The sequence below is a fragment of the Natrix helvetica genome, assembly GCF_964273705.1.
Source record: "Natrix helvetica genome assembly, chromosome: 5".
Lineage (NCBI taxonomy): Eukaryota > Metazoa > Chordata > Lepidosauria > Squamata > Natricidae > Natrix > Natrix helvetica.
The window spans coordinates 58012160-58028153 of record NC_138551.1 but is presented as its reverse complement, the minus strand read 5'-3'; the positions used below and the strand labels follow the sequence as shown (position 1 = coordinate 58028153).

At 35.0% G+C, this 15994-nt stretch overlaps 1 protein-coding gene across 4 annotated transcripts in view; it reads left to right on the top strand.

Moving 5' to 3' along the window:
- The window catches only part of NRAP (nebulin related anchoring protein), a gene marked incomplete at its 3' end in the record, with an annotated part of 80734 nt that overhangs the window by 54645 nt on the left and 10095 nt on the right, over positions 1 to 15994 (top strand). For all 4 annotated transcript variants that reach the window (XM_081956464.1, XM_081956466.1, XM_081956465.1 and 1 more), the window contains exons 27-35: positions 1161 to 1265; positions 3048 to 3155; positions 4095 to 4205; positions 5957 to 6154; positions 7200 to 7304; positions 8803 to 8901; positions 12012 to 12116; positions 12978 to 13085; positions 14324 to 14635. In XM_081956464.1, coding sequence (XP_081812590.1) covers positions 1161 to 1265; positions 3048 to 3155; positions 4095 to 4205; positions 5957 to 6154; positions 7200 to 7304; positions 8803 to 8901; positions 12012 to 12116; positions 12978 to 13085; positions 14324 to 14635 — 1251 coding nt within the window. The remainder of the gene's footprint in view (positions 1 to 1160; positions 1266 to 3047; positions 3156 to 4094; positions 4206 to 5956; positions 6155 to 7199; positions 7305 to 8802; positions 8902 to 12011; positions 12117 to 12977; positions 13086 to 14323; positions 14636 to 15994) is intronic.

Sequence of the window (15994 nt, the reverse complement as noted above, 5' to 3'; positions counted from 1 at the left end):
TATCTATCTATCTATCTATCTATCTATCTATCTATCTATCTATCTATCTATCTATCTATCTATCATCTATCTATCAACTATCTATCTATATTTCCTCAGGGAACATTTTAAATATGGATTTCCCTTTCTCTCACTGAAATAACTATTAGCAATTCTCCCTTTTTTTCAATAAATTAGTGCCAGTAATAGAAATCATTTCAATCTAATATAGCCATATACATCATCTACAGCAGATCCTTTCTAAAGTATTAGGTAATTCTTTGATGGCTACACAATTACATGAGATGAAAAATGATTTATGTTGTTGTATTTCAAATTTGAATACAGCTATCCATTTAGAAATAATCCTACTATAATGTAAAGTAAAACAATAAGCAAATTAAATCATAAGAGCACAGTGAGACCTAAAGCCTGGGAAAATAATTATTACCTCACAATGAAAAAATAATACAGTAGGTACCAGTTTAGCATTATTAGGAAGAAGTATTTTCCTAAGTTATCACCACCGGCTCCGGATAATGTGTATGGTATGCCGATAAATAAATAAGCCTGGGAAGCATTCCATATTCATATTCAAGAGTTAAAATAATTATCTTACTCAGGGCTTATAAATGAATAAATCTGCCATCAAGGATTTCAAAACTCAGAAAACAGCAGGAGATAATTCCATCTTTCAGAGCATGTTGTCCTGAAGTGCTGTGTTTTAGAAAAGAATTTCTAGCATGAGACAGCAGTATATCGATACTCCCTGTTCACACTGAATTGAGATAATGGGATGCTGTTCTTGACAGAAGCTAATTAATACAGTCATATTTAAATTAAAAAAAACATTTGCTGCTGTTGTGAATCATCACTTTATAAATTTTACTATATGATAAGTAAAGAGTGGTCTGGCTGTATACCGAGGAAGGAACTCACAATTTGTCAAAAAGGTTTTAGTGACACAACTAGAAATACAGTAGCTGAGAGGAAGGCTGCTCCAGACTCTAAATCTCCAGTTAATAAAGACAGTCACAAGAAAATCTTAACTGAATGAATTCTTATATTGGCTATAGTTCTTGAATTAATTTGATAAGGATTGATTTGGGGGAGGGCGGGAGGTATTACTATGTACAAAAACATATAATGGTGCCCTACAAAGTATTTTCTGAATTTTGCAGAGGCTTTATAAAGAACATGGAGAGAATGTCAAACATAATTATACCCAAATAGCAGAACTTCCTGAGATCTCTCAAGCTAAACAAAATGCTTTGAATATCAGTGAGGTAAGATTTTTAGGATATATCTTGACCTTCTATAGATTAACTATAGCTGTGTAAAATGTATTTTTCTCACTTTCTTTCTTGAGGATAGGCCTGACAGTAAGTAAGGGGTTACAAGATCAGTCTTATGCATATGCATTTTTGCTGTTCTTCTCATTTTTAATCATGGCAACATTGCCACATTGTTGGCCTGTTTGGCTTTCTGAAAAGAAGATTCCAAGATGCCACAGAAGAGCCAAGATTGAACTGAAATGAAGTTTGGAGTTCTTATGACTAGTACTCAATTGTGACAATTAATATTCCATAATCTCCTTAAATCAAAGGGTAGAAGTTACAAAATATGCAACCAAGTTATTTGTGGGGTAGTAGCATTATGTAGCAAGGAATCATTCAATTGTAGTTACTTTTATAGGTTCAGCACATTTATCCTATCATCTTGAGGGTAGCCGCCATTGCTTTTGTTCAAAATGCCTCAGATGCAGTTTGCATTGCAACAAAAATGACCCCAATGTAATTTTCTATAACGCTTGGATGCCATTCATTCTCCACAATAGAATTTGTTACATCTGGGCCATTTTAATTTATTTGATTTCTTCTTGTTAGTGCTATTATCACTGACACCTTTTATGATACCTGCAGATAAAAGAGAAGCTATTGTAAGCTGCTTAGAAGGACTGGAAAGCACTGTGAAGCAGTATATACCGTATTTTTCGGTCTATAAGATGCACCGGAATATGATGCACCACAATTTTGAAGAGATAATTTTTTTAAAAAAAGTTTTTGCCTTCCATTTCTCCCAGGAAGACTCTTGCAGGCCTCCCAAATCCTCTGTAAAAAACGGGGCACGCAGAGAATTTGGGAGGCCTGCAAAGTGTTCCTGGGGGTTGGGGAGGGCAAAAACACAACACATGGGGGGGGGGGAGGTTGGGAGGCAAAAATGGTGCGTTTTATACTATGAAAAAATACAGTAAGTCTAAGTACTATTTCTATTGCCAATACTAAACTAAAAATTAGTTGAGCTAAGCAAAATAGTTTTGCTTTCCCTAGAGAAGATAATAAAAGGACCACTTCAGACACATTGGACTAAATCTAGATTAACCTTTTTCAAATTAATCATAGTTGATGGTGCAGTGGTTAGTACTGCAGGCTAACTCTGGCTACTGCCAGGAGTTTGATCTTGATAGGGCTCAAGGTTGATTCAGCCTTTCATCCTCCCGAGGATGATAAAATGAGGATCCAGATTGTTGGTGGCAATATGTTGACTCTGTAAAGTGTTCAGAGAGGGCTGTAAAGCATTATGAAGCTATATATTAATCTAAATGCTATTGCTATTCTATTGTCCAGGCAAAAAAATCAAAACTGAATGCTAATTTTACCTTTATCGTAAGATTACAGTAACAGAATCTCCGCTCTCATTTCAATTGCCTTTACTTTCCAGAGAACCACGAGTGTCCCTTGTGAAATATTTCGTCCACTCTCATTTCTTTTTGGCTGAGATAGATCTTCTTTGACTGTTGTCTAGGCTCTTGTCCTCTTCCTCCTCCTGTTTCCCAAGGTCATTCTGACATCCATTACCCCAACTTAAGCAGATTTCAAGATTCTGTTGGAAGTCAACACAGCATCACATTTTAACTAACTGACCTAAGTAGAGAAGCCTATTTTGTTAGAAACAAGTTAATTTATATTGAACTGCACATTCTAGGTATAGGTGCTTGTTCTTTGTAGGGAAGAATATACTTTGAGTGTCACTAAATGGATGTTGGTCTTACTTTTATTTCCAAACAGACCCACTACAAAGAATCCTGGAATAAAATGCAACATGGTGGTTATAAATTAAAACTGGATGCCATTCCTTTCCAGACAGCAAAGGCTTCTAATCAAATTATAAGCGATGTAAGTTGATTTAGTAACAATGGCAAAGAATTAATTGTAAGGGCATTTTGTTTAGGCATTGGAAAAGGACAATGGAAGAAAGCAAAAACCTTTGGAGTATAAAGAATTTCAAATTATTTCCATAAATTTTATGTGCAAATTAAATATTACTCTGCTAAGTAGACCTGAAATTGATACTGAAACATTACGTCCTTTCTGTATTTTATTTATTTATGTATGGAATTTAATTCAGTAGCCCCAATTAATTAAAATAGAACCTTGAATTTGTTATCTAGAAGTATACTTACCTATTAAACTTTCAGTTGCAATCTTCAAAAGTACAATAGCGGTTACATTATTATTATAAAGCCTTTTATTTTAGAACTCGGAAATTCGGATGACAGACAGAATATATTCTAGTACGGTTTTTAGGTTAAAGTATTCATCTATTGTTCCTCTTATTGCTTAAAACTGGTCTATTGGTTTATTATTATTTAGAATAATTCTTTTTTCCAAGTATATCAAGAGTTTAACTCAGAGATGTTAAACTCATCCCAGTAATATTGCAACTCAGATTAGGCCATTATATGGACTTCACAAATAAAACAAATGAGCAGGTGTGATGATTTATTGTAATGAGATAACATGTATCTATATTTTCAAGGATTATGTGACTAAATAGAACACTCTGTGTTTTTAGTACCACTTCTCCCATAACAATTAGAAACCAGCTGTTGTTTAAATAAAGTTCATGTTAATAAATGTAATTTGAATTTCTAAACTCACATCTTCTTTCTTGTAAACCAGATTTGCTTTCGCCTGGATATGGCCACTTGATACATATGGCTTTACGTAAAGTCTTCACTATCCGAGAAGACAACAAAAAGCGATGGAATAATAGATGTTTTTATTTCACTTTTCATGTTTTTGCTATGTTAATGTTTTATTTTTCTTCCTCAGTTTAAGTATAAGGAGGCGTTTGAGAAAATGAGGGGACAATTGATTGGTTCCCATGGCTTGGAAGATATAAACATGTCTCACTTGATGCATGCAGCTTTGCTACAAAGTGATGTAAGTGGTACACTAAATAAACTTCTATCACCATATTTTAATAAACAAACATTTAATTGGTTAAGAGCAGCACATTCAAAACAATATGCGGATTAGACTTTCATCTCTATTGGCATAAGAATATAATACCCTTGACAGAATTATCTAATCTAGTCTAGTCTAATATAATTATTTATATAATCCAGCATCCTGCTTATTTCATCAACCAAGCAGATGACTATCAAAACAAAAGAAAAACAGAATGCATGGAGAAGACATCAATACCATAACTCCTTTTGCCATCTTTCTTCAGTAACTGGAGTCACGGCCAAGATGCCTCCATAATATCCATGTAGCCAGCATTATTTAAGCCATTATTTAAGACAAGATAGCCTTGTCTTTTCTAAATAAGTTCTTAAGCTATATGAGTTATTGTGCATTATAACAGGCTCCTCAAACCCTGGTCCGTGGACTAGCAGCGGTCTGCAGCATACCAGAATTCAGGCCATGCAAACAAGCTAAGTCTCATCCGTGGGATGCAGGCAGAACACGAAACCACACCCCTCTGGTCCACGGAAAAAATTCTCTCCTCGGAACTGGTCCCTGGTGCCCAAAAGATTGGAGGATGTGCATCATAAGATCTTTTTTTCTGTGAGGATACACAGATCCAACAAAATGAGCAAACAATAAAAATGCTCACCTTATTACTGCACCAATATTGGGAATGGATACAATCAGGAACAATGTCAAAAGAGGACGTACGGAAAAAAGTGAAGAGGACAAAGGATACTAGTGCTTCTAATTTTCTAGCAAGATGATAATGATAATGATGATGATGATATTCATTCAATCGTCATATTTTTGGTGATTCTATAGATCAGATCTATATATCAGAAGGCTAAGCTGACCAAAAACTAACCTGGAACTGCTTAAGATCAGGAGTACTGAAAAAAGAAACAGAAGGCTTTATTTTGGCAGCTCAAGAACAAGCCTTAGCCACAAACTGCATGAAGGCAAAAATTCAACATGTTACCACCAACAGCAAATGTCGCCTCTGCAATAAGAAAGATGAGACAGTCGACCACTTGATCAGCGGGTGCAGCAAAATTTCACAAACTGACTACCTACAACGCCATGACCGCGTTGCTAAGATTATTCACTGGAAATTGTGCCAAAAGTTTGGATTTGAGTACAGCAAAAACCACTGGGACCATCAGGTTGAGAAGGTTTTAGAGAATGAGAAAGGCAAGATCTTGTGGGACTTCAGACTGACAGGCACCTGGCCTACAACACACCTGACATAACAATAATTGAAAAGAATAAGTATGGTTCATTGACATTGCAATGCCTGGTGATGCATGAATTGAAGATAAACAGCAAGAAAAAAATCACAAAATACCGGGACTTGCAAATTGAGGTTGAGCGACTGTGTAAAAAGAAATCATGTGTTGCCCCAATTGTAATTGGAGCCCTTGGAGCAATACCTATTTGAAAATTCTAAATTTACCTGACTTGAACATTCTGACTCTACAAAAAACTTGGAACAACTTATATCCTCCGATGTTACCTTAACAGTTCCTAGGTCCTTGGTTAGGACTTGAGCTGTTGAGCTACTAACCAGCCCCAAAGTCTGTGAATCTCACCAAAGATTAACCATATAATAATAATAATTGTAAAGTGAATAGTTTCAAAAGATTTTTGTAAAATGACTTTCTATTAATGTCTTTTAAGTCATGACTGATAAATAGCATTTGTTTTTACTTCCTTCTTAGATAAATTACAGGAAAGATTTTGATAATCAGAAGAATAAGTTCTACCTACCATTAGACATGTTGAATTTAGTACATGCCAGAAAAGCCCAGTCTTTGATCAGTGATCAAGAATATAGACAATTGCTTCATGATTACACATCGCTGTCGGAGGATATGAGGCTGCAGTGTGCTAAAAAAGCTTACAAACTACAGAGTGAGGTAAATTATGGTTCTCCATAGCATGTTTAAATGAAGGTTGAACAGTTTCTGTTAGACAGAGAGCTAGATCCATCTTTGAAGAAGTAGCAAAAATCACATTTGAAAATTGGGCAAGGTCAGATTGAAATAAAAGTGGGGCTATGCCCAAAGTATGCTGAGCCATTTAAAGTATAGTTTTATAATAATAAATGATAGTTTTATAATCATTTATTTTCCTTCCTTAATCAGTATAAATCAGGAGTCCCCAAACTCTAGGCCGTGGCTCACTAGGCATGAACTATTTACCATTGGACCACAGAAACAGTGGCCAAGTACATATGCATCCCCACTTGCATAAGCAGCGGGCGAGTGTGTGCATCTCCATCTGGGTGAGCAGCTGGTGCGCATCCACATCACTAGTGCAAATGTACATCTTAACAATTAAAAATATGTAAACTGTGTGTGTGTGTTCACACACATGTACATACTACGTAATACCCACTGTTATAACCATGACATTAAAAAAGTAGTCATTTAATGAGTCTGGGGTGGGTATAAACATGATCATTTAATCAGTGTAGGGTTTTTAATTGATATGAGTTATTTTTAGAGGAAATATAAAAAATAATTTACAATTTTATACATAATCGATTTCAGAATTAGATATTGTTTTCTATGAATAAAATAGAATAGAATAGAATAGAATCCGAGAGCATATGCACCAAAGACAAATTTCTTGTGTGTCCAATCACACTTGGTCAATAAAAGAATTCTATTCTATTCTATTCTATTCTATTCTATTCTATTCCTATTCCTATTCCTATTCCTATTCCTATTCCTATTCCTATTCTATTATTTTCCAGCCTGAGCGGGGAATTGGACTAGAAGACCTACAATGTCCCTTCCAACTCTGTTATTCTGTTATTCTGATTGAAATAAGGGAATTCAATTCCAGTATGGTTGAAGGTTATATGTTTCATGCAGCAGAAGTTATTTATAATGAAAGCATTTGAATAACCACTTCTTAGTTTTGTGCTATCAATTAGTTTTGATTGGTTTCTCATAGAATTTATACCGATCTGACTTGAACTTTATGAGAGGGGTTGGCTGTATCATACCTGGGGCCTTGGAGATTGAAGCAAAGAAGAAAGCTTCTGAACTCATCAGTGAGGTAACAAAAGATGTTTTTGATTTCTTCAACTACAAACAAGGTTTTGCCAGTTGTCTGTGTAAAACTGACAAAGAGGCTTCCTGATTAAGGGTGGGCACTCATTCCCACCCTCCCTCTTTATTTGATCATTCAATTTATATCCTGGATGAACTAACGGAGTTCAAGGTTTTCCAGACCTTGATAACTACTTTCAGAAACTTTCTGTTCTGTAATCAGGACCCAAGTGATTGGTACATTAGGGTGATCCTTTGTAGAAGGAAATGCTCCTTTCCAGATGAAAGGAAGCCTGTGTTTTTATATTAGACATAGAATCACATTTCTCAAAACCCAAGTGACTCAATATAAGTGGCCTGGAAAGAGAATTACTCTTCCTCATTACTATGCACTCTCTCCCTCTCCCTCTCCCTCTCTTGCTCTCTCTCTCTCTCTCACATCTCCCTCTTAAGTTTTTCTCCAGAGCAAAAGAATGGGTCAATAATAAGGCAAAATAAAGACCAAAATAAATATAATGGCAGAAGCCACATTTTTAAAATGTGCATGTCATTTCCTTTCATGTAAAAACATGGTGTAAATGTTTTTTCGTCAAAAGATCCTAGAGGTGAGGACAACTGAATCCTCCCCCCTCTTGCCTCTTCTTGCTCATTTTGCCGATCTCTTTTTAATGTCCCCATCTGAAAAAGGCTCTCTAGATTAAAAAGGCCTTTAAAAAGGCAGAAAAGGTAGGGAGAGTGAGGTGTTCGGCTCTTATCATTTTGGGACATGTCCTATTCCATATGTGTTCTAATATATGACTAAACAGACCAAACTAGCCAGCCTATTTATCCTTTGGAAGCCCTTTAAACCTATGTGAATGTAGAACCTTGATAAAAGAGGTCTAACTTTTTCTAGCTCTAATATAAGTATTTTATTTCTATCAGAAATTGTAGTAAAAATAGAGATCTGAATGGATTCAGTTCAAAGGCTCTAAGTGAAGAGATTATCTGATCAAATCTGCTTTGAGTTGAATCATACATTTGAGGCTCTACAGCACGACAACAAACTAAGTCAAAAACTGGGTTGTATAATTTCTTGTCTAAAGATCACTGAAATGATTGCTTAACCAAGAAAAAGTCACAATAATTTTTAATGTGGAATAATTATTTCTACTTCTCTCAGACTAGTTCTGGAAGTTTTAATAATTTTGTTAAAAAAATACTGAAGTGTATATAATATCTCGTTGTTTATCATTTTCACCAAAATGCTAAGATGTAGTTCAAAAGAAGTAAGGCCAACAACTACTGTAATCCTTTTTTTATTTTTTAGGGAGTCTCTTGATTTTACTATACAGGTCCGGTTAATGATATGGAGGCAAGGGATTAAAATTATATACTGTACAGGTCAATAGATTGTTGCATGTAACGTATTCTGTGTAAAGTAATAGCCAAATCTGTAGCATTAAAAATATAATGTCCTTATCTTGCATCTTTCCTTTTGTCTGCCTCTCGCTGTGTAAATTCAGAGTAAATACCGTCAGCAAGCAAATTCCTTCAAGTACACATCAGTGACAGACTCTCCTGGCCTCCTTCATGCAAAATTCAGCAATATGATTGCTAATGAGGTAGGTTCTGCCTAACATGGATCAGAAAATACGCTGTTTAAAATGCAATATGTGGGGAGGGAGGAAGGCAGCATGTTCTGAGAAGCGTAGTATACTAAAAAAAAAAGGAGGGGGGAGAGAGGAAAGCACCATCAATTTATTCTTTAACATTGTGAGATCATTTTTATTATTCCTAGAGAAGATTTTAATATCTCTTTGTCAATCAGAAAGACAAAGAAAACAAATCAGAGCAGTTATTTCATAGGGATTCGTGCAAATGACTTCTCTTTTGTTCTTGAAAGAAGCCATAATGCAAAGGGGTATACTGGAAGGACAATCTCAAAGATAGTTAACATCAATGTGTTCAAAAACTCACTTAAAGCACCAGAGGCCAAGAATCTTGCTTCTGATTTCTCAAACTATTCAGAAGACCCTTGCAGATTCATTTCACCATTAAAATGAAAATAAAATAAAATCTGCATCGGGACACATTTGGTTCCCTAAACTTCCTTGCTATGGTTTTTTTTGCAGAGTAACATTGAATGTTTATGGAAATGTCATGAAATAAGGCTTTAGAAATCATAGATTAGTGATGTCTTATTTTTGTAGTTTATAGATCTGTTCTTTTCAATAACTTTTTTTTAGCATTGTATTTTTTTCAATTGATACGATTAATTAGTTAACAAAACATTGATTGACCAAAACATTAAATGCAGAATATATTATTATCAGTAGTGGGCTGCAAATTTTTTAACCACCAGTTCTTTGCCCTAATGACTGGCTGGTGGGCGTGGCTGGATGGGCATGGCCAACTCAATGTCACTTACATTGAGGGGCACTTTTCCTCTCCCCGCCTTCTAATGACTGTGGGGATGCTGCAATGGTCGTAAGTGTGAAAAACAGTCATACGTCTCACTCACCTCACAAGATATCCTTAGGTAATCATCCAAATTCACATGCCCCCAGAAATACAGTAAAAAAATCAAGCTTGCATCCTGCCTCTCAGCCATTTCTTCTATGGGTTTGCCAACCCTTCTGTAAACAGCTGTTCCAGCCATGTTGGAAGAATACTCCAAAAAGCTTAAAACAACCCTTTAACAATCTGTAAGAAAGTCAAGCCCCAGGAATAAAAGTGCCACAAAAAACTCAATTGGGCGGATGGGGGGGACTTCGGAACAGCTCAGTCTACAGACAGAAAATCAGGTCATAAGGCTTACAATGTAACAAGCATAACCCAGAGGCATTTTCTGAAAACACTTAAAGCAGCAGGACAATTAAGATAAGGATTAGGCTAGAAATACAGAATGTTTCCTTCCTGTATTCCTTGCAGGATTAGCCCTGTAAAGTGGGAAAAGATTTCTTCAACAACCTGTTCTCCAAACTGCTCAGAAAATTAACATCTGGTTTGGGAGAACCGGTGCAAACTCGTAGCAGCCCATCTCTCATTATTACATATAACATAATAAATCAGATTAATGGGTTGAAGATTTTGAAATCTTTTAAATGTACATTTAAAAAAAAAATCCAAGAGATGCAACGTTAGAATATGCTTTTATTTTCCATGAGAGAAATTGTATATCTTCTTTTTTGTAAAGATTGCTGTTTGCATGGGGTTATGATTTTCTTTATTTCTATTTATTTCTATCCTTTAAAAACTGTGTATCTGTTGGCTGAATACAAGGAAAAAATGTTCCTCTTTACACAGACATGCTGACTAAAATGTTTCCAATACCGGGAGGTTCAAAAATAGCATCCAGATTGAAATCTTCCCCACTTTGGGAGATCCAAGGATTGAGTCACTTTCAGCTGGTTTTTCTTCTATTTCAAGAAAATAATAATGGAAAAATTCACATGTTTTAGGAAAAATCCACAAATTTCCAGCTATTTTTTTATTCCTAGCATTTTCTCTTCAAGTACAGAGTCCACGTTTTCAGATCAACTGAGTGATGATCCATTGGTTGGAACTGGAATCGACTGATAAATTTTTCACCCAAGCCTGACATCATGGGCTAAAAGTGACTAGCACAAAATCACACAGCTTTCATGCTAAAGGCTGGACTAGAACTTATAGCCTATGGCCTAGTGCCTTAACCACTAGATCAAAAGAGGTCTCTCCTTCAGCTATATGTGCCATTGAAAAAGAAAAGTATGGATATGATTGACACCCTAAAATTTTGTTTCATCTGCCCTCATCCTTTCTCTTTGAATTATTGTGGGCAATTTCTTTTTTAGTTTGCACCCAGTACATTCCCCAGTCATTCCCGATATCCAGATCAGAGGAAGTATACATACTATTCAGTACAGCTAACAAAAATGTAGCTTGATGTTTATTTATTAAACATCAGCAAACATCAAAAACATTTGCTGGCAAAAAAAAAATGGGATAAAAGGCAGGCAAAAACAGAGAAAGAGCAAGATGTGAACAACAGGAAACAAATTACATTATTTGTATACTTAGATCTAGGCACAGGAACTTTCCAAAGTTGTTAGTGGGGACGGCCCCACAATAGCCTCTTGTTCCATTAGCATTAACCCTTTCATGTATATAATATTATAACTGTGTATATAATAGTGACAGAATAGAAATGGAAAATAGGACACTGACAAATCCCTCTTCAATTCTGAGCATGCAATGAACATGAAAGAAACAATGTGGTGGGTAGAAATGATGTATCTACTGTGAAGAAAAAGAGTATCTATCTATCTATCTATCTATCTATCTATCTATCCATCTATCTATCATCTATCATCTATCTATCCTATTTCTAAACTGCCCTTCAGATGGAGAATAGCGATTGCAAGTCATAGCAATTGCATCCGTGCAATGGGGAGCATTATTTCCCCCCTTTTTTCTAGATGGAGAAAATTCTTTAGGTGCTATTGATTCTCTTCAATTGTGGAAATTCTTGATCAAAGCTTTGGACTGGAGATAGTTTCATATTTTGGCAAATATGGGAAATATTTTTGTACGTATGTGTGAATTATTTCCGTTAAAATAATATCCACGTGGTATTTAGAAATATATGTTAAAAACAAATCCCAACCTGTGACTACATTCATTTCAGAAATGTAACTAAATAACATTTAAAAGGAATTTTTGTTAACTAGACTTTTAAAAACAATTATCATAGCGCCTGTACAAAGCAGCAGGAGAAGACACTTTGCATCACTGTATGGTAACCCTGGGACTTCCTGAGTTTGAAAGGGCAAAATTGAATGCAGCAAACATTAGTGAGGTAAGTGATTACTCTTTAGTCTTGTCCATATTTCTCCTTAATAAGTGTCTTTAAGCTCTTATTCTATACAGGAGAAGTTGAGAGTTTTATCCATTTTACTGATATGTATGAAATGTAATTGCATCTTCTGTCCTTGATCCTCTGTCAGAGTAGTTGTGGTTATCTATTACAATTTTAACCTCTGTGTTGCATTTTATATTTGCTGCGAAGATTCTTTAGTAGGAAAATCTGACTGCTCTGAGAGCTGATACTTTAAATTCCCTTTTGCATCTATTATATCACTATCTTAATTTGTTGCATTGCTGCATTTAAAATTTGCATATTAGCTTTTTCACTTTTTATTGAAAATGGTCTTTATGCTGACATTGATTCCAATGTGAATTTTCAGAATTAAATATTCTGTGGTAAGATTATTATGACGATTGCAGTTGTTTTGGGATGTTAATATTTGGGCAGATGTACTATCTATCCTGAATTTTTCACCTTCTTTTCCTTCCTATAGTAATGTAGAAATAGAAGGAGCCCAGAATATGAATAAATGCATGCAAAAAATGATATGGGTGAAAAATTTTATTCACATTAAACATATGTTTTGTGGGTGGCTCATGTTTGTTTACAGATGTAATTATTCCTTATACATCTATACAAATTAAACAATCCATATAAAGAATATTTACCATTTGATATGTTTCTTGCATTGTTTTGTTTTGTTTTGATTTGAAGAAGCATCTTTCTACAAGTGACTAAAACCTATGTAAACTATTTTGAAACCTATATTGCAACTCAAACAAGTTCCTTTTGTTAATTTAGTTTTTAGTTAAAATTTAACCAATAAATCTAAAGTTGCCATTTCCACTTTAGGCAAAATACAGGGAATCTTGGCATAATCTCCGTGCTCAGGGTTATAAACTGACAATGGAAGCCATCCCTTTCCAGACTGCAAAGGCCTCCCGAGAAATTGCCAGTGATGTGAGTTGAATTATGCAGGCTTCCATCTTGCCTAATTTTTGTTAACTTCGTGTAATACATTGTAGAAAGCAGATTTTACTGAATTAAAGCAGCCCCATAATCATGTGAGACAAGGATGTGAGACAGAATGTATTACTTATGAATGAGATTCTTTGTGTGAATTAAAAAAAAGTCACTGTTAATCAGAAACAAAGCAGGGCTGAAGCTCTTCCAATGGGAATAGGGGAAATAAAAATATCTCTGGATGTTCCATTCAGATTTATCCAGCACATCCAAAATAATATCTATCCATGTAAATAGATAATCAATTTATTTCCTTGGGTATTCCAGTAAAGCAGCTAAGGGGAATGAAAATATATTTACATCTATATTTGACTGTAATATATTAATTTCTGCTTTTAGAAGCCCAATGCTTTTTGTATGGGAATTAAATTCTTCACTTTCCTGAAACAAAATGCACACACCCTCTCCCCAAAGTCAAGTAATAAGGCCACTATGAGCAACATTCAAACTTTCACTATCATAAGAATACTACTTTTCAGAGCAATAGGGGTACCCACTGCAATCTGTAGATTTGTTCTCTTTGGTTATTGTGAGAAGTCAATATTTTGAACCCTTTTCCTCAATCCCCAGTGACTTCATGCAAGTACCATTTCTCTAGGCGATTTCCTATATGACCACATTCAAATATAGCATCTTTTGCATAACAATAAGTATTTTGGGTACATCAAAATAACTTTGCGCTAAACAAAACATAGCCTCAGTCATACTGAGATATGCTTATAAACATGTTATCTCTTTGATAATACTGAAAAACCAACTTGGCAGCGAACAAATAAAACAGATGCAAATGCTCTCACCTGTATAATGCTTCACCTCACAGTCATCTGTTCCCAGTTTCCTACCTAGCAGCAAATTCCTCAAATACTTAACCATTGAATTCAAAAGGACTTTCTACAAAATCTCACTTTTTTTCACATATACAGTCCTGTTGTTCAAACAATACAATTTCTCTTGGCATGTGCTGATCAGAGCCAGGTTTTTGACATGTAAAAGATGAAAAGTGAACAGAAGCACAACACCAATAAAACATGTGATGGCTCTTTCATGTATTGAATTGTTCACTGTGGTGAACACTTTCCTTTTATATATATGGAGAGAGAGAGGCATAAAGCTTATTTTTTAAACATCATAGATGTAGGGGTGCAAGATAAATTCCGTTTTCTTTTCCACCACAGCTACAGTACAAGCACAACTTCGTTTCCGAGAGGGGGAAGCTCATTGGTGCCAGAAGCATTCTGGATGATACCAATCTGCTACACTGCTTGCATGCTGCTAAGTTACAAAGTGAACAGGAATATAAGAAAAGCTCAAGAAATACCTGTTCTCAGTACAATCTCCCTATGGACATGGTTAATCTAGTTCATGCTAGAAAAGCCCAGAATCTCATCAGTGACCAGGAGTACAGGAAAAGATTGCATCAATACACAGTGCTTCCTGAAGACTTGAGGATGAAGTGGGCCAAAAGAGTTCATTTGCTGCAAAGTGAGGTAATGCATATCCTTGAATGTTAGAGATAAGAATAGTGTAACACCTGGACTATTATCTTGGACAGCCAATAACAGAACAGTGCAAGGTGAATCAAATTAAGTATTGCTAACTTTACTAAATAAATAGGATATTTGGTAAACAATTATACCTATTAAAGCTTTTCTGCACCTGTACATTCTGAAGGATATGGCTGATTAATAAATTCAGATTTTTTTTCCAGAAGTTATGCTAAAGGATTATATTAAATCAGTTTTGGAATTGAATTAATAAATAGGATATTGACATCAATGCTATGGGAAGTACTATTGGCTGAAGGTTTAAATCAAAGTAAAAGCATAAAAGTACTCGTTTTTCTTATTTCACTGTACATTTGATAGATCCCAAACTCAAATTAGTAATTTTTAGAATACAGTTTAAAAGAGTTCACCCAACTGGATCTTTTCAATGACAGCTAATGATAACGTTGGAGAATCACTCTTGGATTCTTCCCTAAGCATAGCTAATATACTAAAACAAAGCTTTTTTCTTTTTTGCTTTAAGTTACATTATAGTGAAGCAACCCTTAACTGACATACTAACTAAAACAGTTAAGGGCTGCTTCATTCCTTTAAAGGATACTGTAGCATTTGTATTTGGTGTATACTTTAAGATTTGTATAAAGACAATCATAAGTAGTTGCACTCATTGATCAAGGAGTACTAAGCATAAAATTGGTTGTATTGCTGAGCAATGTTTGAGGCAGCATCTTTCAAGATGTATTTTTTGAGATAAGCATCTATACTACTAAAACACTCATGTCTGTTTGTAACCTAAAGTCTGTTTGTAACCTAGAGTCACCTTTGGTGAGATGGGCAACGTTTGTTTGTTTGTTTGTTTGTTTGTTTTTTGATTGATTGATTGATTTACAGTGCACCATAGGGCAATGACTCTTTTTTTAAACCAATGTATCTCAAATAGGCTAACTTAAAGAACGCATTCAAAATCCAGATCCATTATTCCCATAGGATTGAAATATCAAGTTCTTTAGATCAGTAGTATTGGCCATGCTGCTGTGGACAAAAATGGTTGTGATTTCCAATGCTTCCTTTCAGCTTTCCACAACAAAAGTTAATGGGGAAGCTAGCAGGAAGTCAGAACTTGCTTCTGCTCTCACTGCTTTTTTTGCCTGTCCATGATCATTTTCTTTATCAGTTTAAGTAAGAAAACATGTCTGAAAAGATGGCCCAAAATGATGTCTATTCTTTCCTAAACTTGTCAGTGATACATTATTTATTCCAAAAGGAACAGATGAATGCATTAAAAAATTATCCCAGTGTCTCAGAAAATATAAATGTTCAAATGTGAATATAAATCTATGT